The sequence below is a fragment of the Tursiops truncatus genome, chromosome 7, assembly GCF_011762595.2.
Source record: "Tursiops truncatus isolate mTurTru1 chromosome 7, mTurTru1.mat.Y, whole genome shotgun sequence".
NCBI lineage: Eukaryota > Metazoa > Chordata > Mammalia > Artiodactyla > Delphinidae > Tursiops > Tursiops truncatus.
The window spans coordinates 54181441-54208568 of record NC_047040.1 but is presented as its reverse complement, the minus strand read 5'-3'; the positions used below and the strand labels follow the sequence as shown (position 1 = coordinate 54208568).

The window sequence follows — 27128 nt, the reverse complement described above, 5'->3', positions numbered from 1 at the left end:
ATTCATTTATCTTCCTGGGTCTTGAGTGCTTTGCCAAATGGGGATAATATCCTAACCCTAAGGAGTTTTGTGCAGCTCAAATGAGACAGAACGTGGATGGTCCACTATAAATGTGAACATCTAGGCAAAGATAACGGAGACCCACAGATACATTTTGTTTAACCTAAATGTTATTACACTTTTTTTTTTCAAATTACTTATAAATATTGAAAATTCTGATTTCTAGCTTTTCTTTAAAACATCAGAAGCTTCATGGCATGGACATATATATGCTACCAAATGTAAATGTAATGTAAATGTAAAGTAGATAGCTAGTGGGAAGCAGTCGCATAGCACAGGGAGATCAGCTCGGTGCTTTATGTCCACCTAGAGGGGTGGGGTAGGGAGGGTGGGAGGGAGACGCAAGAGGGAGGAATTATGGGGATGTATGTATATGTATAGCTGATTCACTTTGTTATACAGCAGAAACTAACACACCACTGTAAAGCAATTATACTCCAATAAAGATGTTTTAAAAAAAAAAATCGTAAGCTCTAGCAACACTGAGCCTGGTACTGCATGCCTGGCAACAATGTACTGGAGTTGGGGAGCTACTGCCCCCTTTCCTTGAGGCAGGGCGTATACTCTCTCCAGTTTGCCCCTGTCTGCCCTGCGATAACTAATATCTGTCTGGATCTGAAAGGCAACTGGATTTAGAATCCCTGCATTTTCAAAGGCATTATATGCTTAGAAATAAATGTACTGAATAGAAACTATTGTTAGAACCTTCGAAGTTTAGCACTGATATGGCTTTGGAGGCTGTGTGATCTAAAACATTTCCTATACAGCTGAGGCCAAGAGATGGGTCAGATGGGGACACAGCCAGTATCAGAACCAGGATATAGCAACAGGCCTTTTGACAATCACACGGCACTGCTACTTCCCTGCATTTCCATTTTTATTGTGCACACGGAACCACTTAGAATTGCACTCACCTTCTTCAAGCAAGGAGGCAGATGCAGAAGTTTCTCCATGCTTATTACGAATAACAACAGTGTATTCTCCAGCATCATCGGCAAATGTCATTGAAATCACCAGTTTGCACTCGCCAGTTTGTTTGTTGTAACTCACTTTGTATCTTTACGGAAATGAACACACAAAAAATTCAGCCATAAGTAACCCTTATGTGGATCTGTATAAAATTCAATGATCCTAAACATGGGACTAAGCTCCACCATAGAATATCAGATTGCTGAAAATTGAGCAAAATGCATAAGCATGAGTAATGTGGGCCAAGCAAGTTAAAATTTTCATTTTAAATAACAGTAATATACTCTTTAAAATAGATAATAGACTATAATACTACTAGAATCAACTGTATGGAAATAAGGGGCTTCAGTGTTTATGTTAGCAAATGATGAGGCCATTTAAACACTTAGGTATTTCTCTTTGCTCATTATTTTACCCATTGTTTTATGTGAAGATCAAATGAATAATCAAAACAATAAATTCCTTTAAACATTTCAATATGAAGCCTTTGGTACACTATATTTATTCTCAAGATACGATGGCTACATTTTTAGATTGTTTAAGTTGCGGGAAATTCAAACCTAATTTTATGTTCAATTGCAGCAAATTTATTAGCATAGATTTTCATGTATAACTAGCTTTCTTCTTCATTACATGACCCTTTTTCTTTTATCTTTTAGTGCCTTACTTACTAAGCATTTTTACTGAAAGTTGTTTTCCAATCCCTTCTAGAAGAATATGTCGTGTGTGTAAAAATCCACACCATTTTCTCCATTTCACTAGCACTATAAGTGAATCAAAATAGAACATAAAGAAATGCATCTTCCATCCACTTTTGTCACAGAGCTTTGTTTCTCAATAAGACTTCATATGAAAACATGAAGATACCTCAAAGCGCACTATGAAGCCTCCATAACAAAAGAGCCTACCTTTGAGGGATGGTGGGGTAGGTAAATTCTACTTCTCTCTTGGCTTCATATACATATCAGACAAATCACAGAGAACGCTATCATTCAGCCATAAAAATACCTGTATCCAGTGGTTAGAGGAACACCGGACTTCTTCCAGTAGACGTGGGGCTTTGGGTTGCCGTCAACCTGGCATTCAAATACAATGCTCCCGCCTTCTACCAGTTTCTGTACTACTGGTTTTGTAATAAAGAAAGGAGCGGCAGGTTCTCCAGGCCCTGCTGGTTCCTCTGTGATGCTAGTGTCTGTCATTGTCACATCCCTTGATTCCACAAAGCTGGAAAGAGAATTCCCTTCATATTAGCTTCTGGACTGCAATTTGCCAATACGAAAGGAATGAAAAAGCAAAACGGTACTACAGCAAAACTCATTAGCAAAAAGCGTGTTACCGTTTCTCTTCGGTGGTAATTTTCTCAGCCACAGCTGTTTCCTTTTCAAACTCTTCTGACACTACAAAAAGACAGAAGTTTCTCTTGTTAAGTCAGATATTTAGTTTGTTTCATTAGTGACCTCTGCTTAGCATCACAGTTAAGCTGACCCCATAATCAACCCCTCAATTCCAAAAGGGCGCTCCATTACGAGGTGTGCAGACACCGTATGGTGAAAAGAAGTGTCAGGCGACAGCGAGGGCATGTGTGGAAGGTTGGTGGGGGTGTGGCCACTGACCTTGCACAGCTAGATAGCAGGATGTGCTGACAGTCCCAGCCTCGTTCACAGCACTGCAAGTAAATCGCCCACTGTCTTCTGCAAAGGCTTCACGAATCATAAGACGAGCAATTCCACTCTGGAAGCTTATCTGGAAATCAATGGAGCTTTCTATTTGGTAGTCTTCCCTGTACCATGTCACTTTTGGGGATGGGTATCCAGAGATGTGGCACTCGAAGGTGACAGATTCACCTTCAATAACAGTCACGTTCTTTAAGCCCTAAAGAGAGAAGAAAAAGGAAGTATTGATATATGTGCATATTCATGAATCATCTCTATGTGTTGTAACAAATGTGGGGGTGGTTTGACCTTGCACACTCTAATTGTCATAAAACGCTTTCTTAATATCAAGACTCTAGAAATATTAGTAGAGAAACTCCCTTGGAAATTGGAATATCCCCAATCTGAAATAAATGTAAGGCATTTCCAGGTTCATAGGGTAGAACTGTATTAATACCATATAATGGGGCAACTCTGTACCCTCTGTGTTTTGCACATATTCAAATCCTAGCGAAGCTTGAAGGCTCAGCAGCAGACGCTGCCTCTTCAGCAAAGCTTTCCATGCTACCTTCACTTGGAAGTAATCTAGCTTTCCTCCAGACGCTCCCTCTGTTGAAGTGCTTATCACCTTCTACATTTCATTACGCTTATTTACATACATCTTCTCTGATAGTAAGACAAAGATTTCAAGGAGGGCCAGATTGGTCTTGCGATAGTGCCTTACGCATAAGAGAAACTCATTAAATCTGTTGAATACGTGACTGATGGCTGTCACACAGAATTCCCCCTCTCCTTGCCAAACAGTATGTGGTCTTAAAATTAGTACTTGTAAATGCACTCGTGCAATTTTCCAGTTTGAGAAACTGATCTTTGCATATATGAAAATTATTTGATCAGATATGCATATGATCCAACACAATCAACTTTACTCACCGAGACTAAAGTTGGTGGCGTAACAGGGATTTCAACAGGTGCAGGTATTCTTGCTGTTTCTGTCACCTACAATTTTTACAAAGGATGTTACAAAATGCTCAGGAAATTAGGGGAAGCCTCATAAGCTCTTAGCATATGCAAAATTATAAAAATAACTTGAGAAAAAGAGCTCCGACCCACACCATGCTCAATAAAATGAAGTGCAAGCACGGTGATGGAGAAAGGCAGGACACCTGGCTGACCACTTCTGTAGCACAGACTGGCCAAGCGCCTAGCCGTCCTCCACAGGAATGGATCAAGAGACAGCGGGCGCTCCGGTGACCAACCTTGGCTTCACGCTCGTGCAGTACTTCGAAGTGCTCTTCACGGGCTGCGCCACCAGTGATGCTCACCCCGACTTCCTTCTTCACCTCAATGTCAGCTTGACTCTTAAAAGTCTCTGGTGTGTCCACAAAGGGGAACTGGGGTGAAGGGGTGGGCTCTGCTCTCGCTCTAGCCTCAGCGGGCTTCACAGTAGGTGGCTTCACGGATTTGGTGACCTTCTGAGCGGAATGTGTGGCTGACAACTCTTTTTGTAACGTGGCAATAGCGCTACCAGCTATTGATGCCTGAATAGAAACGGAGTCAGAAAATAAAGTCACTTAACTGTCATCCCAGTCATTACTCGGAACTGCTTTGCCACTAGTATTCCTGGGGTGAGTCTGAGTCTCTTTCCTATATGGTCCCTTTTTTATTGTTCTCATTATCACTTTTATAGTTAATGAAATGTCAGAGATAAGCCAGTTATAAAGCTCCTTGTCATTCCTGCCAGTTTCTAAAATGTATCTGAAAACCTTCCTTACAGAGTTATACTTAGAGCTTCTTATTTTATGCTCTTATCATAAAGGGACTGAAGGTCTTCTAAAACTCGGTCATGAATTTTCACTTAACCATCCCAATGAAGCTGTATTTGAAAATACGACGGTGGGAAATTCAAAAATAATAAAAAATTTAAATACTTGGTTAATTCCTAAGAACTACTTTAAAATAGCACATTTAGGCTTCGGCCACAAATCTGTGTGAAAGGTGAAAATGGAGATGCTTAGAAAAATATCTTAAGGGCTTCCTTACTCTTTTTATTCTATTGCTGTCCATGGTTATTTGGTTTCCATAGTAATTTGAGACTATCCCAAATGTAGGTATTAAACATACCTTACAATCCTTTGAAGCGTACAAAGTTTAGATTCCATGCCTTGGGTGTGTAAAGTAAGAACAGTTGTGACTAACACTGAGGGTTATTAGGCCCTGTCAACTTGCTAAGGATTTTACATGTACTAACTTGCCCCTGATAACAGCTAATAAGGGGCAGCGGCCAGGGTACTTATCCAGGGCTGTGTGATTCCACAATCCAGCCCAACTACCACATAGTACCACCTCTCCATTTTGCTACAGTGAGTATACGCACACATGATTTCTCAACGTCTGTCTTTATTATTGGTATCAATTCTCATTTAAGTTACTCTGAAATGTCTCACAGAATGAGGAAAACTGAACTGCGTAACACATCATCTTTTACAAAATGTGAAAGGAAAGAAGCCTGTATGGATTTGTGTCTTCTCAGAGGTGTAATATAACCAACTGCTAGCCTAGGCTCACCCTGCTGGGCAAGTTTCAGACTTTAGGGGCTTCTGAGTCCACTGTGAAAGCAAACAGACATCATCAAAAAGAGGCCCACATTGGCTTTCGGCAAAGATACCCTACGTCACCCATTAGATACTTTCTTCCTTCGAGCCTAACATTTCTTTGTCAAGCTCATTAACTTCTTACCTCATATCCATGTTCTGGCTTAGGAACAGAAATTTTTGAAACGGTAAAGTGAGGGCTTGCTGTGCGGGGGCGTTTATCCACATGGACTAATCTTTCACTTGTTAGATCTGTAGTTTTCTTGATCTGCGTGGAAATGGAACTCAGTGATACCCGTGTTCACCAGGTGAGCACGGCAGTTAAGCTCGCTTTCCCGGGAGCAGCCAGTGGGTCCAGACTCACCTGTGATGATATGTGCATTCCCATTTGATCCGTAGTTGTGATATGAGTCTCAGAAGGAGCGTGGATCACTCCAGGCTTGACTGCTTTAGGGACAATGTGGGGTTCTGAGGCTGGACGTGGCGGATGCTCAGTTACCTTGGCGGCAGACACGTGTTCCTTGTGCTCGTACTCCAAAGTGGTCTTCTGAGCATACATTTCTTCAACGTGCCCGGGTTCTCTGGGCTCTCGAACTCGGGCCTGGTCTACTGCAGCAACCACTGTTGCTACAGCTTCCGCCTTTTCCCCAACGCCCACCTGCAGACAAGGTTTCCAGAATTAATACTCAGTAATGTCAGTCATGTCTAAAGGCACGATGGGCCGACGGCACCTACGTTACAAAGCTATGTTAATGTCTCCAGAAATATGACTTAGAAATGCATTTACGAATTTAATATTTCACTGATTATTATAATGCATGGACATCTAGTTAGATACACTCTGAATCCTTGCTTAAATAGATTAGACATTAAATCACATAAACACAACATAGGACAACACAATGTGTATGTAAAACAGAAAGGAAGTTTTGAGTTTGTCTAGTACTTTGTCCATGGCAGACAGTCAATTAGCACTTGTGAAATCAGGACTTCGGGGCTGGTTATCTTCATTGATTATTTTTATTGCCGATCATTTAGTCCGGCGTTGGTGCAACGACGGCGATGATAAAAATGCACTCAATACTGTCACACTCCCATCCAGAAAAATCAGTTGCTACAGAATTGTACAGTCACATGCAAATCTAAGATAACATGAAAACTTGTGAACACACAGGGAACATATTAATTTACTTATGATTCCCTAGGTATAAAATTTGTTTAATCTATTAGAAAGTATCTTTCTTAAAACACACGAATGAAGATACTGTGATGAAAATGAAAGTGTTATATTTGGATTCAAGAGAACAATCTTTCACAGCAAAGTTCAATTTACTATTGTAAGTTAAAGTGAAGAAGGAAAAAGAAATGTTGTTTTCTCATTTCCATGAATCTGATTATCATAAATGGGAACACATTTTGCAAAGGAGTTTCTCTTTTAAAGAAAGCAAGCCAGTTGATACAGCTTATACGTTATTATTCTCTGCAGTACTTGGAAACAGCATATCGCAAAAATCACATCACCGTGTCCATCAGTGCTCTTTAAAAGAATGCTGGAATATTTTATTAATGTTCAGTTTTCTTTTCTGCTGCTGTGAATAGAATCTAGATTGCATCTGAAGTGTTTTTCAAGTGTGCTACCTCTATAGCTGTTAAAATTATTCTCTGAACCATTTAAGATATAAATGAGGTGTTTCTGAGACGAAATTGGGCCTTTAGTGATTATAGGCTTCATCCAGTTCTCCATCAAGGAAGCCACAAACAATCTAATCTGCCTTGAAGAATTGCAGATACCATTTTCACTTTAGATTGCATCTTAGAAGAATGCAAAATATATGTGAGGATTAGGTGGGTTAAGTTCATTCTTCTGGTTGTTTCTTTTTTTAAACCATATAGGCCATTAGTTGACTTTAATTTTATAGATGTTTTAAAATGTTAACATCTTCAACTATACACACACACACACACACACACACACACGTATAAATTACTTTGCTTATAGAATGATTACATTTACATTATATCTCATTTGAATCTTTCAACTAGTCTATGAAATAGTTTTGAGTTTTCACTTTACTTATTTTAATAATGAGAAAACTTAAGCTCAAAGAAATTGTCCTTTGCTAACTGACATATATGAATGTTATTCTTAATTTAAAACTTATGCAAAAAAGAATCTTAACTATAGTAAGATATTTTAAGTTGGGGAAGCATCTATATGTTTTTCCTTAGTTAACATATGTCAACTCCATATACATATGCTGGTGGACCCATATACTCATTGATGGACAGCCACAAATGAGTAATCTATGCTGATAGCTGCTCTTATTTCTTAGTGGACTGACTCTAATATCCCTCATATTTTTGGAACCTAGATAATCAGGAAGAAGAATTGGACTAGAATTGGAGACCCTAACTCATACAAGTTTAAAGCTGAGAATTAATTTAGAAGACACAAAGAAAAGTGTTACTTAATCTGACTTTCCACAGCTAGAAGTGCTGACTGTTGCACTGGAAGAACTGGACTGAATCTAATGGTCTCTAATGTTATTTAATCTGACTTTCCACAACTAGAAGTGCTGACTGTTGCACTGGAAGGACTGGACTGAATCTAATGGTCTCTAATGTTCTGTTGATCAGTTAAGCAATTAAATGGAGCAGGAGGAGCACAGAGACTCATTGTGGATGAAAAGTCAGGAGAGCTGATGATGAAATGGGATGAAACAAGGCTTGTCACGTCCACAGCATCAGTTTTCACCTCCTCATGAAAAAGATGTATTTGTTCTTGCTTAATGGCAAATCCTTCTCTAGTTCTTGGCAGTGTTCACAGATTTTGCAGTGGTAACTATTTCTTTGAGTCTAGACATTTCCTGAGCTTCCACTCTTAGCTAATTATTTTTAAGCTAATTTTTAACAACAAAAATAAGACAGTCAAATTTATGCGATTCAGAACAAAAAAGTAAATATAATCACTCATGAAGTATGTTACATACTGGAATTTCTGTCGTCAATGAGACTTCTAGAAGGCTGATATGCCATTCAATATTAGACTTACGTAAATGTTAAAAAAGCTGATCTTAAATCGTGTCTTAGAAAAAAACCCCCAAAGATGTAGAGATAGAAAATACAGACAGGACTCAGTTATGACGCTAAAGAAATTGAAAAACTAGTTGCTAATTCCCAATTACTATATTCGCAATAAAGAATAAAATTAGGTAAATAGTTCACCCGGGGTATAGAGTCCTGGGAAGAAGGTAAATTCATGGAAATTTCATAGCCACAAATAGATGCTACAAATAACATTTTTATGGTTGATGTGTATTTACTCTGGTTGGATAATTTCTTCTCTAGATTTTAATATTGCATCTTGTTCAGCTTTAGTGGGAGCTACTACAGCAGGCACCATAATTTTCTCAGCTTCTTTTCTCATCTGATATTTACAGGGAGAAAAAAAGGTAGAGTTTCACATGATGAAAATTATGGTTTTTTTCCTGAAATAAGTCCATACTCTACACTGTAATATACTGGATTTATTTATTTATACTTAATACTGTACTTCAAAATGTACATCTTTTTGACAGTAAGGGTCATTATTTACTTGAACACTTTTTTTTAAATGTCCATGGAGTATCTTAAAATTAGCCTGCATGCAATCTCAATCATCTTCTGGAGAATCCCTAGCTGTTAATAATAAAAAAAATGGAAAATAATAGTGAAGAGATAAGTGAGGAAAGGAATATGTAGTAATATTAACAATAATAAATAATTCAGTTTTTTAGTTTCCAATTGTACATCTAAAAATAAATCAGGTTAATAGTGTCTCATAAGAAATTTTGAGATTTGGAATGCATTATAATAGGGGATTTCACATGAGATTTAGTGTTAATGTATTATAATAGGGGATTTCACACTTGGAATAGCAATAGTCACCTTTCCATGAGTAACTTGGATTTGTTCTTGTCTAGCAGCCATTTCTTCTCTAGTTCTCAGTATTGTTTCTTGTTCTTTGGCTTTAGCAGTTGCAACTGCTATTGTAGACAAGGCAGTTTTCTCAGCTTCCTTTCTCATCTGATTATTATAGTAAAATCCAGGTTTAAATTGTACAGGGCTTCAGATGCATATGGTATGACACTTCCCCCCACCCCCACCCCCTTAGTGGGGATGCAAGACAAGGTTATTCAGGGTTAACTACACAAAAGAAGTTAACTTGCACTGGGCAGTGTTTGTACACACTGACTGGGAACCACAAACCTTAGAAACGTTAACTACAAAAAAAAAATCTCCAGATGATTCCTTATATTGCTTTTTAGAAGTCAGGCTAAAAATGCCAATCTTCGTGCAAAGGATAATGGTGAATAAAATGAATTACAAATGTTACAGACGAATGAAAATCAAATGTGCAGATAAAAGTAATGGTAAGAAGTCATACATTCACCATGTGGTTTTTAGTTGGGGATTCAAAAAGGAAAATACAGATCAATAATTCATATCACACTGTAGTTAATGGTTTACTGGAAATTAGTTTAAAGATGAAACTTTTCCCATCTCGAATATCTGTATTCACCTTTTCCTGAGTTATTTGAACTTGCTCTTTTTTGGTAGTGATGCCTTCTCTAGTTCTTGTTACTAAATCTTGTTCTTTGACTTTGGGCATGGCAACTATGACTTTAGGTACCACTGTTTTCCTAGTTTCTTTCCTTATCTGGTCATACGATAAAAAAAAGATGAGAAAATGGTCATTAAATTTCATATAGCCTCTAATAAAAGAAATTAAGTCAAAGCTGAGACAGGAAGAATATTTCTTCCTATGCAAGGACGTTTTATCATCTGAGTTGCTTTGGTCATCCATACTGTTTCATTGGTAACAATATCAAAATAAGTTCAGTCTAAAAGAAAAAAATGTGTTGAGCAATAAAAGGATGCATTTCTCTTTCTCACCTTATTCTTCTCATAATTTTTTATGACTCTATGACAATAGAGTCATAAAAATACCTAATTTTGCATTTTATCAATTGACTTTGACACTGGAGTATTCAATAGAAACATGTTAAATATTAAGATGAATTATAATATCATACTAGTAAGAATCCAAAGGGAAGTCCAAAAAGTTAGGAATGAAAAGTGGCAGTGAAAGCTAGATAGACAGCAAAAGGTTCCTGAGAGATTCTGAAGTTTTCTGTATGAGTCATAAGAAGAGAAGGAGGTGAAAAGGTGATGATTAAGACCCAGGATGAAAATGTAGGTGGCTTGCAAATGGAATGAAACAAGAGTGAATTTCACACCAGCAGGAAGTTTTCACCGTTTCATGAGTTACATGCATTTGATCTTGTTGTGTGACACTTTCTTCTTGAGCTCCCAGAATTGTTTCTAAGACTGTGGGCTTGGCAGCGGCAACTACCACCACGGATGCAGCTGCTGTCTCAGCTTTCTGTATTGTCTGATTTTCAGAGTAAAATGAAGGTGTTTCAAAAGGCACAGGAGAAATGGCAAGATATCCTTTCGACATTCGAGAGAATACAGAATGTTCGGTGTTATCACAGTTCCATTTTGAGGGCCTACGCTTGTGTTTAAAACCCAGGAGTGGGCTTCTTTTCTGCCCACCTGCCCCTGAGTAAATTGTCCTAGAAACTGAAAAGGTCTCATCTTTAAGATATGTTGACACATTAGGGAACTTAATGAGCACCCGCTAGCAAATGGCTAGACAACTACAGTTAGACTGAACTCGCCAGTCACCAGCATTGCAATGGCAACAGGGACTTCTATGCCCTTCATTATGCCAACTTGGGTTCCTTTCAAAGTCTCTCACTCACTGTAAGGAGAGGGAATTTCATCCAAAGACCTCTGGCCAGCCTTTTAAGTATATAGTGTTCTAAGCTGGATCTTTTTAAAAAAGTAGCTCTGGGATCAACAAAGAGCTTGAGATTAAGAGAGGCTGGCCACGTTGGAACACCCTCAATGTCACTGAAATCTACTTGAACATGAAAGAATTCAAAAGTTGCCTCTTGCTAGACCCAGTAAGGCTTGATTTCACACATGGGAGAGAAGTAGATTTTGGTGATACTGGGGTTTTTCCAACTTGGCTCTATAGCACAAAAGCAGCAAACACTTCTGGGTCACTGTTCATCAACCAGGAATTAGGGCACTTTCTTGAAGAAGTACTGGTCTTCTCTGATGTCCAGCAATTCCTCACTTTCCCTTGATATTTAGTTGGAGTGTTCGTGGCTGGTATGTGTGCATGTGTGTGTGTGTAGGGGCATACGCATGCATGTGTCTTCCAACTATGTCAAGTTTGTGTGTTACAATTTAAGTGACCAAGGGCTCAGGCTATGCATGAAAAAACTGATTGTACCAGTGGATAACTGGGCTGGAGTCATATCTATCTTCCACTTAATTATGCTCTAGAAACGTCACTGATGTGCCCCAAACTATTCTAGCGGATAGACAATTTCCTTGAAACTGATCAGTTGAGTGGAAAATTGTGTAATGAGAGCAGAATTTCCATCATGAAAGAGTTTAAGTACTAGATATAGAGAAACAACAGAAAGATAATATACACAAAAGACTCCTCCACTTAGAGGTTTTGGTTAGAGGGTACATGTAGCTGGCTGGAATGTGATATTTGTCAACAAATTACAAGGTATCTACAAAATTTGACTTACCGTTTCTTGTGTTATTTGTTTTTGTTCTTGTTTTGTAGTAATTTCTCCGGTTATTCTAGTTTCTCGTTCTTTGGCTTTAGCTGCGGAAATTACTACTTTTGGTACAAATGCCTTTTCAGTTTCTTTTCTTATCTGAAATCAATGATAAAAACAAAATCTTATTGTCTCCCAATCTCTAATGGAAGTGACATAATGTTTACTAAATAAAAAAAATAGGAAGTAAAAGAAGAAAAGTCCTTTTTCTAGAGATATCACTAAATAAATGATCTCATTTTCATTAATATGACCATACTCATGCTCTTTATTTGCCTAAACCATAAGTTATGTTGCTTAGAGAAAAAAAATTGGATTCAACACTGCTTTGAATTGGAGAGTGTAGTCTTCTTTAAAAGGACTTCCAATGCAGTGGTTGAGGGTCCGCCTGCCGATGCAGGGGACACGGGTTCGTGCCCCGGTCCAGGAAGATCCCACATGCCGCGGAGCAGCTGGGCCCGTGAGCCATGGCTGCTGAGCCTGCGCGTCCGGAGCCTGTGCTCCGCAACGGGAGAGGCCACAACAGTGAGAGGCCCACGTACTGCAAAAAGAAAAGGACTTCCAATTTTTATAAATGGATATATGGCAATATTATTTTGTGTCACTTTGTCATGTAAAGGAAATCTTAGAGCACAGGATATTAGAATGGAAGACCTTAGAAGTAATACTGTCTGACCCTTTAATTTTATATATAAAAAATCAAGTATAGATGATTCATAATCCACATTTATACGATAATTTTGCTTCGAAAAATTTCCTAACTATTGTGATGGTTTGGAATATCAAGACTTACTTTTCTAAAATTGAGACATTAAAGGGAGAAAAGTTTTGTGCACATCCCAGGCAAAATGTTTTCCAAATCCTTAACTCCCTGAAGATACTGTGCTTGGATCTGGACACCTAAGGTATATGTGGGGGGAAAGGGGGTGCTGGGGGGGCAGTTTTCTCCATTTGCCTCTTTGCCATTCTCAGGCGTCGTCACTGAAATTCAGGATCTCAGGGTTAAAAGAGGCTTGAGAGGTATCTTCCCAAACCCGCCCAACTGACAATCGGATTGGGTGGCCAAGAGCCCTATCAGTTGGCTAATCTAATTCGCTCCTGAATGCCTCCAAGCATGGAGCTGTCTTTTTCACTTTTTCTGGTTATTTCACCCGAGAAGGCCATGCTCTCCATCTCCTTTCAAATCCATGTTCAAATGTTCTCTTAAGGAGTCAGGAAGCAGTTGCTAAGCTATTTTCAGAGCACTGTGTGTTCAGTGTTCTTTTCCACCCTTCCCAGTTCCCACCTCAGCATCTACTTCTCCGTCCCTTGTAGTCACATATTTAGCCAGTGCGTCTCCAGGCCAGTGTAGATGAGACCCCTGTTTCTACTTCTGCTATGTGTTCCTAGAGGTCCCTTTTGTCTACACAAGGGAAGCGTCTGGTGACTCTAAAGGACTTTGGTATCCAGCACCCAGGGATACAGAGATACAGGGGATGTTATTAGTGTGAAATAACCGTGTTGCTCATGAAACAACACCCTTCATGGTAAACATTATTATCTGTGTTGACGCTGGTAATCACAATAATAATTTCATATCAAAAACCAGTTTCACCTGTTCATGAGTTACGTGCACCTGCTCTTGTTCTGTGGTAATGACTTCTCTGGTTCTTGCTTTCAATTCTTGTTCTTTTGCTTTATCGGCGGCCACTACCACCTTAGTTACAGCAGTCTTCTCTGCCTCCTTTTTTATCTGATTTTCATAGGGGAAAGGAAAGAAATACTGTAATGCACCTCATATAAAAAGTCACAATAATAAATCAGGATAAAGACATAAATGTCACACAGGAGATGACAAGGAGGAAAGCTAGAGTGCTTTTAAACTATAACAGAAAATCTATTCAAATATGAGATGGGAAATTATCTTGGATTTATAACACCTTTCAGCTATGAATCAAGCGTCACGTTTGTTTTGAGGAAAGTAAAAGCAAAGGTCTTTGGGGGAAGCTTAGAGAAAGGTAATGGCAGCCCTGAAATAATGGTTTTCCTGCCTGGCTCTTGGAGAGACTGAGCTCTGGATGGACCGGTCTGGAACTACAGCTCTGAACGCACATGTACCGTCTTGTTCAGCTGACTTTCTCGGCCACCTTTGCCTGTCTTAACTCAGGAGTGCCCTGATACTTGGGATACCTTGTCTGACCTCCTATCTTGACTTTCTGAGAGTTAACTCTTACCTGCCTAGCTGTCTGACTTAGACCAGGTACTTAGAATGTTTGTAACTTGAACACCTTTGGTCTCAGACCACCTCCTGCTCCGAAAGACCTAAAAGTCCGGGCCATGGTGGGCTCAGTGTTGTCCTCAAAGCGATGTGAGCATTGATTGCATGCACAGCTCAGTGTGCATGGCCCCAGGCCTACCTGTTCTTGAGCAGGTTGGATGCGCACAGCAGTCGTGGTTGTCCTCTGAGCAGTCTGCTCTACAGCACTGATAACTGGTTCTCTCACTCTGGCCATATCAACAGCAGCAACAACGGTTGCAACAGCTGCACTTTTGTCAGTTTCTTGTTTCACCTGGATTGGCAGTGACCAAGCACATTACTTTGTGAAATGACACGCACGGTAGAAAATACAAAAGAACAGTGGAAACCAAGCCACCTAGAGTACAGTAGACACATGCATAAGCATTTATCATTGCCAAGAGAGATACGGTAGGTACTGTGAAAACCTACATTTATGAAAAGCTCACGGATTTAGAGCCTTTGTTCCAATTAAAAAACGCTTTTACAGAGCATAAGCCAAATTGCGTTTTCAGTTTCGGTTATACTCTTATGTTCGTATGCATTTTCCCTGCAACCTACACAGACTGCGTTTCATGGCAGGATTCTGTTGGGAGAAACCAGATGTCAAAGGAAGAGAAAGGAAGCTCTGACAGTACCTCTGCAGCCCCAGCAGCACCAGCCCCTGCCGCAAAGGTAGCACTGGCGGCAGCCCCTGCCGCTCCGCTGATGGTCACTTGCTCCTGGATCCCGTATCTCCCTTCCCATCTCTCCTCTGTCCTGATCTGAGTAGCACTTGTCACCATGGTTTCTCTCATCTCAGACTCAGATGAAGCCATGTAGCCCTCTTGCTTCCAAGGGGGAGGCACTTCAGGGCCTGGGGGCATGGTGGGCATCTGAGCCTTCCGGACGAGTAACGGAGACCTAACAGATCTGATGGGGGACGTGGAGATCCTCCCCGCTGGAGACACGGACCTGAAAATCAAATGACAGAGGTCAAAGAATGCCAAGACAAGGAACTACTCCCTTGGTCATCAGATATGAATAAAGGAAGAAAACTCTGGAAGTGTTTAATTTAAGGAAGAGTTTTAAAATCCATGGCTTGGGACTTCCCTGGTGGTGCAGTGGTTAAGAATCCGCCAGCCAATGCGGGGGACACGGGTTGGATCCCTGGTCCAAGAAGATCCCACATGCCGCGGAGCAACTAAGCCCGTGCGCCACAACTACTGAGCCTGCACTCTAGAGCCTGTGAGCCACACTACTGAGCCCACGCACTGCAACTGCTGAAGGCTGCACACCTAGAGCCCGTGCTCCGCAACAAGAGAAGCCACCGCAACTAGAGAAAGCCCGCGCGCCGCAATGAAGACCCAATGCAGCTGAAAATAAATAAATAAAATTAAAAAAATAAAATCCGTGGCTCAATAACCTATACAGAGGCAAGTAATGTACTTGAAAGTAATTTGTTTTAAATCTCAGTGAGCCTTATTCTCATCTGCAGTAATTCTGTAAGAGAATCAGATTTAATCCTAAACTAAAGAATTCTGTGCCCTGCCCCACCTTTTCGTGTTTAGAAAAGTCAAGACAGCAGAAGGCGTGTCCTTAAAATACGGTCAAAGAAAGGACACGGCAAATATGGTAACCATAACTCTAAATTTCTCTGTACTCCCAATTCTGGGGGGCGGGTGGGGGCGAGGGGACGTCAAATAGGTGTTGAAGGAAGAAAGGTTTCTGTAATCAAAATGCTTGTGCAGCTCAAGGCTAAACAAGGTAAACCTTTTTTTATTTTCCTGCAGGATTTCCCACAGCCTTCATCATGCCCATCATGCCCATATGCCCTGTGAATTGCAAGGCTTTCTCATTACTCTTTTTGCAGAAAAAGGCTTTCTCATTACTCTTTTTGGGTATAGGCTGTGCAATGCACTTTGCAAACTGCTGTTCTGGTCAAAGTATGGTGAACTGCTGTTTTAAATTTATCCTGTCTTTGTTTACCCTCGCCCTCATTGTATTGTACTCTGGACTTCTTTTAAATATCCTTATAGTGGATAATTTGAAACCTAAGGATTCTATAGTTCTTGATTAAATTGATAAAGTGGTTTCTTCCAAAACAGTTTTCATCGTTTTTTATGTGTCCAAACTGAAATAGCATCAGTTCAAGAATCTGGGTACTGAATCAAGGCATTTACAGACAAAAATGACAGTTCCTAATCTATAGTAATAATTCCAGGCATTATTTTAAGATGAAATTTTTCATAATTTAATTCTTGATCCAAAGGGTTTATTATGCTTTTCCCTCTAGGTGGCAGTATTGCCTTATCATTGCATTTAACTACTACATGCAGGAAAATGTTTATAAATGTATTCTGTCACTACATAGGGTATTTAACTTACACTGATCATAAATGAAACAATTATTCTAATTAAGGCTCAAGGTACAGTTGATATCTGCTCTAAATTACAGAGTAAATTAATAGTACATTACAATATTAACCAGTTTCATGAAGAAATGTTCAATCATTTTCTTGAAGAAGGGTTTTTAGGTGAAAATCAATTTACATTTTATAAATGGAGTTGTGATCCACTAAAGGTAGATCTAGGGGAACAAGTATCTACTCTGAAAGTGATTGCCTTAGAACCATAACAAAGACCAGTTTAGAATAACGTAGGGTTTACACCAATTGAAGAAAAGCAAAGTGACGTGTATTTCCAAGTTTCAACCTGTGTCTTGTTCTTGCTGTACCTAGTAAAGTGGGTCTAATTCAAATAGAGTTAAAGACATGATTAGCATGACATGAGTGATTAGCAGCTGGTTGCAGGTAAGCCCATAACTGTGAAAATCAATGTAATTTGAGTCATTATAGGAAAGTGCTTATTTCTGCTCTTACAATAAAAAGAAAATAATCACCTGGTCACAGCTAGATACAATGCACCTTATTCAATGAAATATGTTTGCCTTTCTCTACAACAAAAATCAAGATTAGACTGTGAGACATTTTAGGAAATTGTCTATCCTGGATAACCATTATTTTCTCCACAAACTGATATTTAAATTTCTTATTTTAAAGCAAATTTGGGGGGCTAAATAATTGGGATTGTTATCAATGAATTCTCAGTACTTCTAAGACAGTAAAAATACTCCATAGAATCAGGGAAGCTCTGTAATTCTAAATGACTCTTAGGCTTGGATTAAAAATACGGTGAGGTTGTTATCTCCCCCAGAAATCACATGCGGCCTGTTGTGATTTTGTGTACGCAAACTTGGAGTTAGCCTGAGATAGAACACTTTTTTTGATAGCCAGACACGTTTTTAAAACTAGCTTTTTGGTCAAGGCTTCATATTAGTGTTTACCAATATCTTTAAAGTGGCCACTATAATAAAGACTGGAAAATATCTGGCATTTTTCCATATATTTGTTGGACATTACATTGCCTCTGGTGTGAAATGCTTGTCTTTTGTCAATTTTTTTTTCATTTGTGTTGCTTGTTTTTTCTTTAATAATTAATTTGTGGAAGTTTTTGATACATCTGGTGTATTAGTCCTTTGTCATAAGTATTGCAAACATTTCCCCCGAGATCCACGGTTTGCATTTGCTTATTTATAGGGTCTTATCCAGCATCAACATGTACAGTTGTGTAGATTATGCACAGTTTCTAGGCTTGTACAATTCACACTGTGGCCACTGTATGTTTGTTTTAATATTTTATGGCAGAGGCAATGATATATCTCGAGGAAGAGGCATCCTTAAATTTTTTTCACAAATACACTGTTTGGTATAGCAATGACCTTGCTTTTACCATACATAAATTTTTATTTTTATGTTGTTGAGTCTGTAAATCTATTTTTAAAAGCTCTTCCCTACAGTTGTTTTCACAAATTTTCTTCTCTTTTATTTTTGTGATTTAGTTTTTAATTTAGCTCTTTAGTCAAGCTGAGATTTATTCTGTAAATAGTGTAGGTACAAGTTTATATTCGGTTTTTCCCAAATGGATAGTTAACTGGGCCAGCATTCTTTATCGAGTAAAATATCCTTTTCCCCACTGAACTGAAAGGTCACTTTGATTTAAACACTGAATTTCCTGGATACTTGAATTCTATTTCTGGATGCTCTGTTCTGCTTTGCCCATGTATTTTCTATGCATTTACCAATACCATACTGTTTTGATTACAGTAACTTCACAATAAGTTTGAATATTTTTTAGATCAACTATCCACTTATTATTCTTCTTTTAAAATTTTTCATGGCAGGGGAACTTTCTCTACATTAAAAAAATTAAATTGGTCAAGAATCACTTTTTTATTTACTCCAAATTTTCCCCTTTTATCAGTTTATCATGTAAAAAAAAACCTCAGCATGTTAAGCTAAATCCCAAAGTTTCAAATTTGCTATGGATAATTTATACTTGCTTATATATTGGATTGGCCAAAAAGTTCATTCGGGTTTTTCTGTAAAATGTTATGAAAACTTTTTGGCCAACCCAATAGTTTCTAAGCCCTGATGATACATTCTTACTTTCTAATATACCTCCATATTAACTAAGCATAGAAACCTAACAGAAATCCATTTTATATTCTAGACAAAATAACATAAGCATGCAAAATATTTAGAAGGTTTTACTTATTATTAGAGCAGAAGAACACTTGTATAATTATTTTATATCTACAAGAAACCTTCAACTAATTATCTCACTGAACCCTCACAACACACCTTGAGATAATTCTGTGTTTCTCTATAATTTACAAATGACATGACTAAGACCTTAAACAAATTATTTAACTTCTTTAGCTCTGGTCACCTAGCTATAAAATTAGGGGTGATAGTTCTTAGAGGTTGCTATGAATATTTAATGAGATAATATACACAGAGTGCCAATCAAATGTCTGACATAGAGAAAGTGGTCAATGTATATTAGTGAGTATTTTATTATTATAATTATTTTCTAAGTCACATTTTAACAAGTAATCAAGCTGAGTGAACGCAGGGCGTCCAACCCTAAATTCTGTGCACTTCTCATTTCGCTGTGCTTTTTCTTGACTCCTAAAGCAGATATTAAATGGTATACAAATAAGAATTCAGAATTAGCGTTTATAAAGTTCTCCAATTTACCAGTGGACAGTGAGGATTTGTGAAAATCATAACCAGTGTCTTTTTGGTTTACCTCCTTTATCACACCCTACATTTCTTATTTCTTCCTTTTATCTCTCTCATCTTATTGGATTAAACCTAATTTGAAAATGCATAATGATCTCTTTTAAGAGGCTTTACCTGACGGGAGATGGGGTTGGTGCCCGCACATGTCTGACCGGGGACGGGGAGTGTCTTATCGGCGATGGGGACTGCTGTCGAGCCAACTGTGCTTTGGCAGCAATGGACGGTGGTGTGGGAGACCTTGACTTTGGCTTAGGAGGTATCCTGGGAGGTGTTTTATGTGGCAGCTGTTGGGCACCATCTATTACCATCTCAACTGTTGCAATTGATCTGGCATCAAAGTGGGCTTCAATCTTCTGTAAAAGAGAAAAACAAAGCCCATGGTGAGGAGGAATTATTGATGAAGAAACAATCTGAAAGGCCTAAAACCTGACAGTATATAGTAAAAAAAAAAAAAAAAACCTTTTCAATTTGAGTTTGTCGTGTTTCTGAAATCTGAGCAGTCGAAACAATTGTCTTCGTCTTTTTAGCGGGTACTACTTCTTCACCTGTAGGAAGGGAAAGATAAATATTTAGACAGGAGCACAAGGACCCATTTTTAAAGGGATTATGTTAATTCTGACTACAAAGTCAATAAGATTTTGTGTGTCCCAATGGGCAAAAATGCAGAAAGTTTTGGATGTTGTATGAATATAAATTAGCTTTAAACATAGAAAGTATTTATTATTAGATATGAATTTAATTAGAATCTTTTTTTAAAAAATTCCATCGCTTGCCAATAATTTGAAAACATAGATGACTTAATTGAAATACTTCCTGGTTTCTAGTAGGGTTAAAAACCACAGATTGCTTCAATGATTCTAAACTCCTGCGCGGAATCTCAGAGACTTTTCATGGGTGTTGAAATGCCAGCTTTGATTTCAACTCACAGCATCCCCAGACCTCAGAGGGCAGGCAGGTGGACCCCTGACCCCACTTGGTCCTAAATCCTTCCCTTCCCTGCTCCCTGTTCCTCAACCTCCAGCACATACCTTGAACCAGTAATTCAGCAGTGGAAGTAGCTCTTCCAACGCTATTGGTGGCATTTACTGAATAAGAGCCAGAGTCTTCAGGGTACGCTTCCGCAATCAGTAAGCTGTAGAGGTCGCCTTCTTGTGAAATTTGAAAATCAAGGGAGCTGTGGATTTCAGCTCCGTCCCGGTAGAACTTCACCACAGGTGTAGGGATTCCAGTCACTCTCACTTGGAGTCGCACTTGGCTTCCTTGTCTCACGGTCATGCTCTGCAGCCGTTGAACAAAGTTAGGTGGTGCTGTCTCCGCTGCAGTGGGAAGGGAAGAAAATTAGGACTGGCGCCAGCCAGGGCACTCCCAACAATCTATTTTTAAATGATTATAGCTCTGGTGTCCAAACCAGGCAATGGCTAGCTGAACCAAACATGCTTGACTGTCCTTGAGCCCAGCTCATCCATCAGATGACAGTAAGAGCAGAGCCAGGAGGTGGCAGAGGGCACCCCGCCACCATATTTGATTTGCTTTGTCTTGTTTAGCTGTTCTAGGCCACCACATTTTTTTTTTTTAAAGAAAAAGCCTAGATCTTGTTATGACATTTCTAGAGGATATTTCCTGCACTTCCTCCCAACTTCACATCTAGCACTATATTAATATGTTAAGATAACTTTACATATTTCAGGAAGTTGCACTAAAATGAATTCCAGTGGTTGGTTTGCTGGATACACCTGTGACTTACAGAATCATTAAATTTTAATTTAAATTAAAAAATCCTAAATTGGCTCCAACTTAATCAGTATTCAAATAACCCAAATATGTACTTGCATTTAAAATGTTAATCCAAATAATGACACGATTTAATGTGAGATGCTACAGAAAGGGGATTTTTTTTGGCTAATTATGCTGGAAGAGATTTTTAATAAAATAAATGTGAAGGGTGAGTGGGATTAATCTTGACATGTTTTTGAGGAATAAACAACAGCAGATGCTGTCAACCTTGTGCATTTTCCCTTTCTGAATTTTCTGGATGTATGTTAAAGTTCATACCTGATGTTACCTGATGTTCCTTCTGTTTTGGTCAATGATAGCCCTATACTTAAACAGTGCTGAACGTATAGTTTACTGGATAAACATATATAACATTATGCAGCTCATGAAAGATATTGTTATGTAATGTGTGAAGTAATGCAATGTTCTTTGTACTAATGTCTTACAAAGAAGTAAAGGATGGAGAAAAATGACAGAGGCCACGAAGACTTGTGGTAACTTTTGTGGGGAAACTGTGTCCTGCATTTGAATCATAAACAAGCATTTGCCCTATTTCTGTGTATGCTTACTGTGCAATGTTTTTAGAAATGGAAAGTAAATGAAGCATTATTAAATGTTATAGCCTAGAGCAGTATTTCTTAAATGGGTGGTCTGTGGACCACTGGTATCAGAATCATCTATGTGCTTGTTAAAGTGTGAATTCCTGGAGATACGCATATTTCCTTAGCAGGCGTATAGACAAGGCTCAAGTCTTTCTACTTGCTCAGAAACACGATTTTTAATATTTCCTTAATATAATTTTGAGTGCTTAATATGTGTATAGAGGAACTAGTTCTCAGCCACTTTTTTGAGGAAAACCAAATTCCAAAAGACAAACAACTTTGCTATCAATGCAGTGTCCGGTGGGCCCTTCTCTAGATTTGAGATGCATCTGCTTGTGCTCAGTAGCTTTTGGGGGACTCCCTTCCCCAGATCCTGGAGATGTGCTCCGGGGGTGGTACAGGGGACAGGCAGGTCCCCTAAAGCCTACCTGTCACGAGAAGCTCAGCAGTACTAGTCGCTTGTCCAGATCCATTGGTGGCTCTCAGGGAGTATCGTCCACTGTTGGCTTTAGTCACGGCGGGGATCTTCAGTCTAGCGCGGCCATCGCTAAAGGAGATCTGCACGCCGGGCAGAGTGGAAGTGGAAATCACCTGGCCATCCCTAAACCAGCTCACCTCAGGAACTGGGAAACCTGGAGAACAAAGAATTCATCTTTATGTTTGGGGCACTGCAAAGTCCTCTGTTCTGTCCCATTATGTTCACTTCCTTGTCCTAAACCATAAAAGCTATCCAGAGAGTCATGCTATTTAATGACAGTGAAAATTTGACAGCTGTGTGATAAAAGTGTAAACTTACAGACCATTAGGAAGGTCTGTGGGTTCACGTGGAGGCCAGCACCTTCATTCTATAGGGGGGGAAACTGAAGCCAAAAGAGGCTCAATGATTTTTCCAAGGTCCCTCAGCTGGCAGTGGCACACAGAGGATCAGAATTGCCATCACCTGCCCTCCTGCCCAAGGTTCTATCTGATGCAATTTAATAGACATCATTAAAATCATGAAGGAGATTTATAAAAATGAAGAGGCAAGGAAACTGTAAGATAAAAAGTGACTGTTGTCCTCTTCAAAAACAAGTGAAGAACAAAAGCAGCAAAGGGATCTAAAAGTTCAGCCTACTAAGCACAAGAGAACACGCTCAGCCCTCTACCTCCTCTGACCTCTCCTGTCTTCCTGACCTCTCCTGCCTTTCAAATGTGCTTCAGTAAAAATGCCATACAAAGGAGGGGCAGCTTCTCATACAATAAGAGATGATGCCGAACCAAGTCTTTCAGAATAACATGGATACTTGGAGTTGCAGGTAGAAAAGTCAAATTCTCTTCACCCACCATGAATCATGGAGCTAATGACTACATGTACACGGCTGGATGCTTTAAGTATACTAAAATTCTGCATTCGGAAGGCATGAGGCAAATTCAGAGCACGGTTTATTTTGCCTTTGGTATGAAGGCTGGTGATCTAACTCCTTAAACTGAGGAGGTGAGGATAAGCGAGAGAAAGTTTATTTTGTTGTCCTTATATTAGCCAATCTCCCACTGTGGCCAAGTGAATAGTTTATTTAACGAACTCATGGGTGTTCAAATATTTTCAGTGGTGTTTTTCTAAGAATGTATTAGCGCAAAGTGTGAAGGAACAAGGAGTTATGAGGAAGCCAGATTCCATTACTCCACAAGCAGGCAAACTTCCCACTGAAGCCATATGTGTTCTGCTCAGTTCAGAAGTTACTGAGAGTTACAAGATAAATAAGTAAATTATTTGGAAGTCAGAGATTATCATACAAGAGAAGAATTGAACTGGTCTCTATACATTTCTATATACATATACAATAGAAATTGAAGAATGATTATATGTTATTTGTGCAATGTAAAATAAAGTGTTATCCAGTTATGAATAAGATTGGTACATAGACAGAAAACAAAAGGAAAGAGAAAGGAAAAGGAAATCTCATTTTACATCTTTATTATAAGCCATAAAGTTGAAAAAAAAAGAGGAATAGTGTATCATAGAGGTACATCAAGCATCAACTTTTAATTAATCCATAAAATCTCACATGACCAGTTATAATACTGCAGGAGAAAATATTGATTAAATAAATTTGAGATTAAATAATTTTGAGATTATTTACAATATAGTTCATAGATTATCCCCATTTTGTCACACGATGATAGGTCCCAGAAATCATCCATTTTCAAAACCATCCCTAAACTGAATTATAAAGAAGAAAAAGAAGGAAAAAAAGAGACAGAAGAACTGCCTGTTAAATACAATTCTAGGGTTAATGTTTGTTTCTCTTTACTATGTGAACCAGAGTGGCATATATTATTTTGGGGTGTCCTTTCAAAATGACTGGAAAATCTTTTCATTGACTAGAATCACTTAATAAAGATTGAAAATAAAATAATAAAATACTTAGGAGTTAGCTCATCACTGAAAGTTCTGCCACTGAGGAAAGTCAGTTGTACTGTTATTTTCCATGTAAACCCACAGAGGCTCAGGCACACAGGCTACTCGCCCAGCAGCTCCATGACTGGCCCCCATTGGGCTGGAGTTCTTGGCTTCCAGTCTGGCTCTGCAGCTGAATCCAAAGATAGAATGACCAAATTTGGTCCTATTTAGCACCTGGATTCTGACAGCTAATTTAATCCAATGCTATTTATTTTGCTTTGTGGAATTATAAATATGAATAAAACATTTTCAAGCCATTATATTGTCAGATTTTGTAGGAACTCTGTGAACAGTATACCCTTACAATGACCCTTCCATAGAAGTGGGCCCATTTCACAAAGTCAAAGCAAGGCTTAAACTTGCTGTCAAGTCCTACAGCAAAGTTAATGGACAGGAGGCAGAGAAGAAAAAGGGACAGTGTGAACGTGTGAGCTTACCACTAACGTGAGCCTCAAAGGTTGCGGTACTACCCTCCAGTACCACAACGCTTTGTAACGGCTGCGTAAACGTCGGTGCTTGAGTTGTCATCTTTTTAGGCACTCTGAAAAGGAAGAGAAAAGAAATTAGAAGGTCACAGCTTAGGGCCATTCTGGAGCTACTCTGAAGATGGCAGACACACATTTTCCAAATGGGTTGCTTCTCAGATTATCTGTGGGCCCAGAGTGATGGGCAGGCCTTCTCTTTTGTGGCCTGAATTTGGCCTCTGGGTTAACTTATAGCCTAACAGAGTAGCACGTCTAAGGGGGGGATGGAAAAAAAAAACAACCGAAGCAAACAGAGTAAGGAATGTACCCTAGTGGTCGAAGAGGGAAATTCAGTCTTACCAAAGGTGGGAAATCTGAGAGAGAGTTGGGAGAAAGGGAAAGCTGGAGGAAGCTGGGGGTAGTGACAAATAATAGAAGGTATGTGTGAAAAGTGTAAAACGAATCTTTTCATCGGTTCAATGTCAGAAAGAATTATTTAAAAAAATTTCCTTCCTCCCAATATTTTTCAGACACTGTATCTGTATTTATAAAGTTGACATAGATTCAGGCACTATTACCTTAAGTAACCCAGGTGATTATTTAAAATAGTCACCAAAACTAAAAACTTGAACTTTGCAATTTCTTTCCTAACTTGAAAACTTTTGGAAAGCCTGGTCCACTATGCAAACCTTTTGTAGACAGCATACAGTGTTTTTTAGTCCTTAATATTTCTTCATATTGTAACTGTTCAGGAAATGTTGCTACTGTTGAAGTGAATATTCAGGAAAGTTTAAATTTAACTGAGCAGGCCAGTATTTATTATAGATCTGCAAGAAAAATACTGACTTGAGTTCTTAATAAGGAACAATGTGCAGACTCTGAAAAATGGAAGGCTGGTCTGCGATGCAGTTGAAGCGAAAGCACCTATGCTTTCATAGCACAAATACTAAAAATCAAAGAAATTAACACGAAATCGGCAGTTAAGTTGTTTTGTTAAGTGGAAGCAAGTACTTTGCCTATCAGTTTTAGAGAGATTATGAGAAGAAATTTCTGAGACATAAATACCTTGCTATTGAATGTGACTATGCCACTATTCTGATATAAAAGGCAGATTCTCAGTTGTCAATTGCTTCATTAGTATTTTTCATAAAATTCTCTATTTATTAAAAGTATGTGGAGCAATCATCTAATTCTGTACCTTATTGTAACTTTTTACTTAGTTAAAAAGAAAATAAAACTAGAATTCTCTGAGACAATAACATTTATATTTGAAAAATTCAGATAATATCCAAAATAAACTGTTGCCAAGAACTGCTTAGTGTAGCATATTATCCTTAGGACACGAAAATAACTTTTTGTGTCAAACTCTTCCTGTTTCTGAGCGAGTGCATCATCTAAAAATAGCTATATTCTTTTACACCATTTATGTTTTATATACCTATATATTTATAGGCATTTACAATTAGTAATCTAATTCCAGGAAGATGGGAAATCAAGGTATAATTTGAAATAAGAAGTCTCTAAAACATTATTTCTTACCCTTCTTAGCATCAACAATTATATCATATAATTTGATTATGAGTTGATCTAAAATACATAATGAAATGCTGAGCATTTTAGAAAACAATTATATTGTTTTTCTTTTTTTCCAAATTTCTAAATATATTGCAATTAACTGGCCTAAACAGGTCTTCTATTCCTATTGTTCAGGTAAATTTTGTTGCTTTAGCATTTGCTCTTGAGAGGCCTTTGTCTAAGTATGGCTGAAGGTATGCATCGAAAATGTCATACTCCCAAAATAAACTCTCCAGCATTGACTGACAGCAGGCAAGTGTTCTGTCACTGTCCTGCAACTGATACCCCAGCAGTTGATTCCCTTAAAAAGTCATCAGGGTGTAGCTGATACCACATGCATTTTATCAGAGCTATTCTTGGTGTGTCTCACTTTATCACTGAGTAATATAACCTTGAACATTCTCAACAAACAAAAAAAGTCTATAAAAGAAGCAAGCATTTCTATCACCATTTCAGACCTCAACTTTTAATACTTTTAGAATGTTAGGTGCATTTAAACAATTTGAATCACTGACTTGCTGATATGCTAAAGCATCGAACTTTTGAAAGGAAAAGCCTTCACATATTTCAAACCAGAATTTAACAAGCAGATTCAAATAGAGGATCAGAACCAGCACCAAGCAGTCAGACAAACACCTCCATATAGGCATTTAGCATACAAAGAAAATGCGGAACTAGAAACCGATAAGGGAGGGACTCTACTAATAAGAAAGAAAAGATGCTGCTCACCTGATTTCTCAGGAGTGCCCAAAAAGGGTGGGACTAAGCCCAAGGTTGCTTCTGAAACGACGTCCTATCTAGAGTTGGTTTTTTCGACCATCTCCAACATGAATCGGTGAGCCTCTAAACTTAAAAACAAAACTACACAGTCAAGACTGTGTAGTTTTGCTTTTCTATGCAATCCCTACA

General features: G+C 38.6%; 1 protein-coding gene across 1 annotated transcript in view; it reads right to left on the bottom strand.

The window, feature by feature from the left end:
• TTN (titin) overlaps positions 1-27128 on the bottom strand; it is a 281892-nt gene extending 254764 nt beyond the window's left edge. Inside the window, 21 exon segments of the mRNA XM_033859976.2 lie at positions 975-1117; positions 2038-2253; positions 2366-2426; positions 2643-2901; positions 3615-3680; positions 3941-4222; positions 5421-5543; positions 5640-5933; positions 9203-9340; positions 9837-9974; positions 10572-10709; positions 11932-12063; positions 13559-13696; positions 14361-14513; positions 14878-15193; positions 19480-19718; positions 19825-19910; positions 20394-20681; positions 22169-22372; positions 24618-24721; positions 26949-27128. Of these exon segments, the coding sequence (XP_033715867.1) occupies positions 975-1117; positions 2038-2253; positions 2366-2426; positions 2643-2901; positions 3615-3680; positions 3941-4222; positions 5421-5543; positions 5640-5933; positions 9203-9340; positions 9837-9974; positions 10572-10709; positions 11932-12063; positions 13559-13696; positions 14361-14513; positions 14878-15193; positions 19480-19718; positions 19825-19910; positions 20394-20681; positions 22169-22372; positions 24618-24708 (3505 nt within the window). The 5' untranslated portion in view covers positions 24709-24721; positions 26949-27128.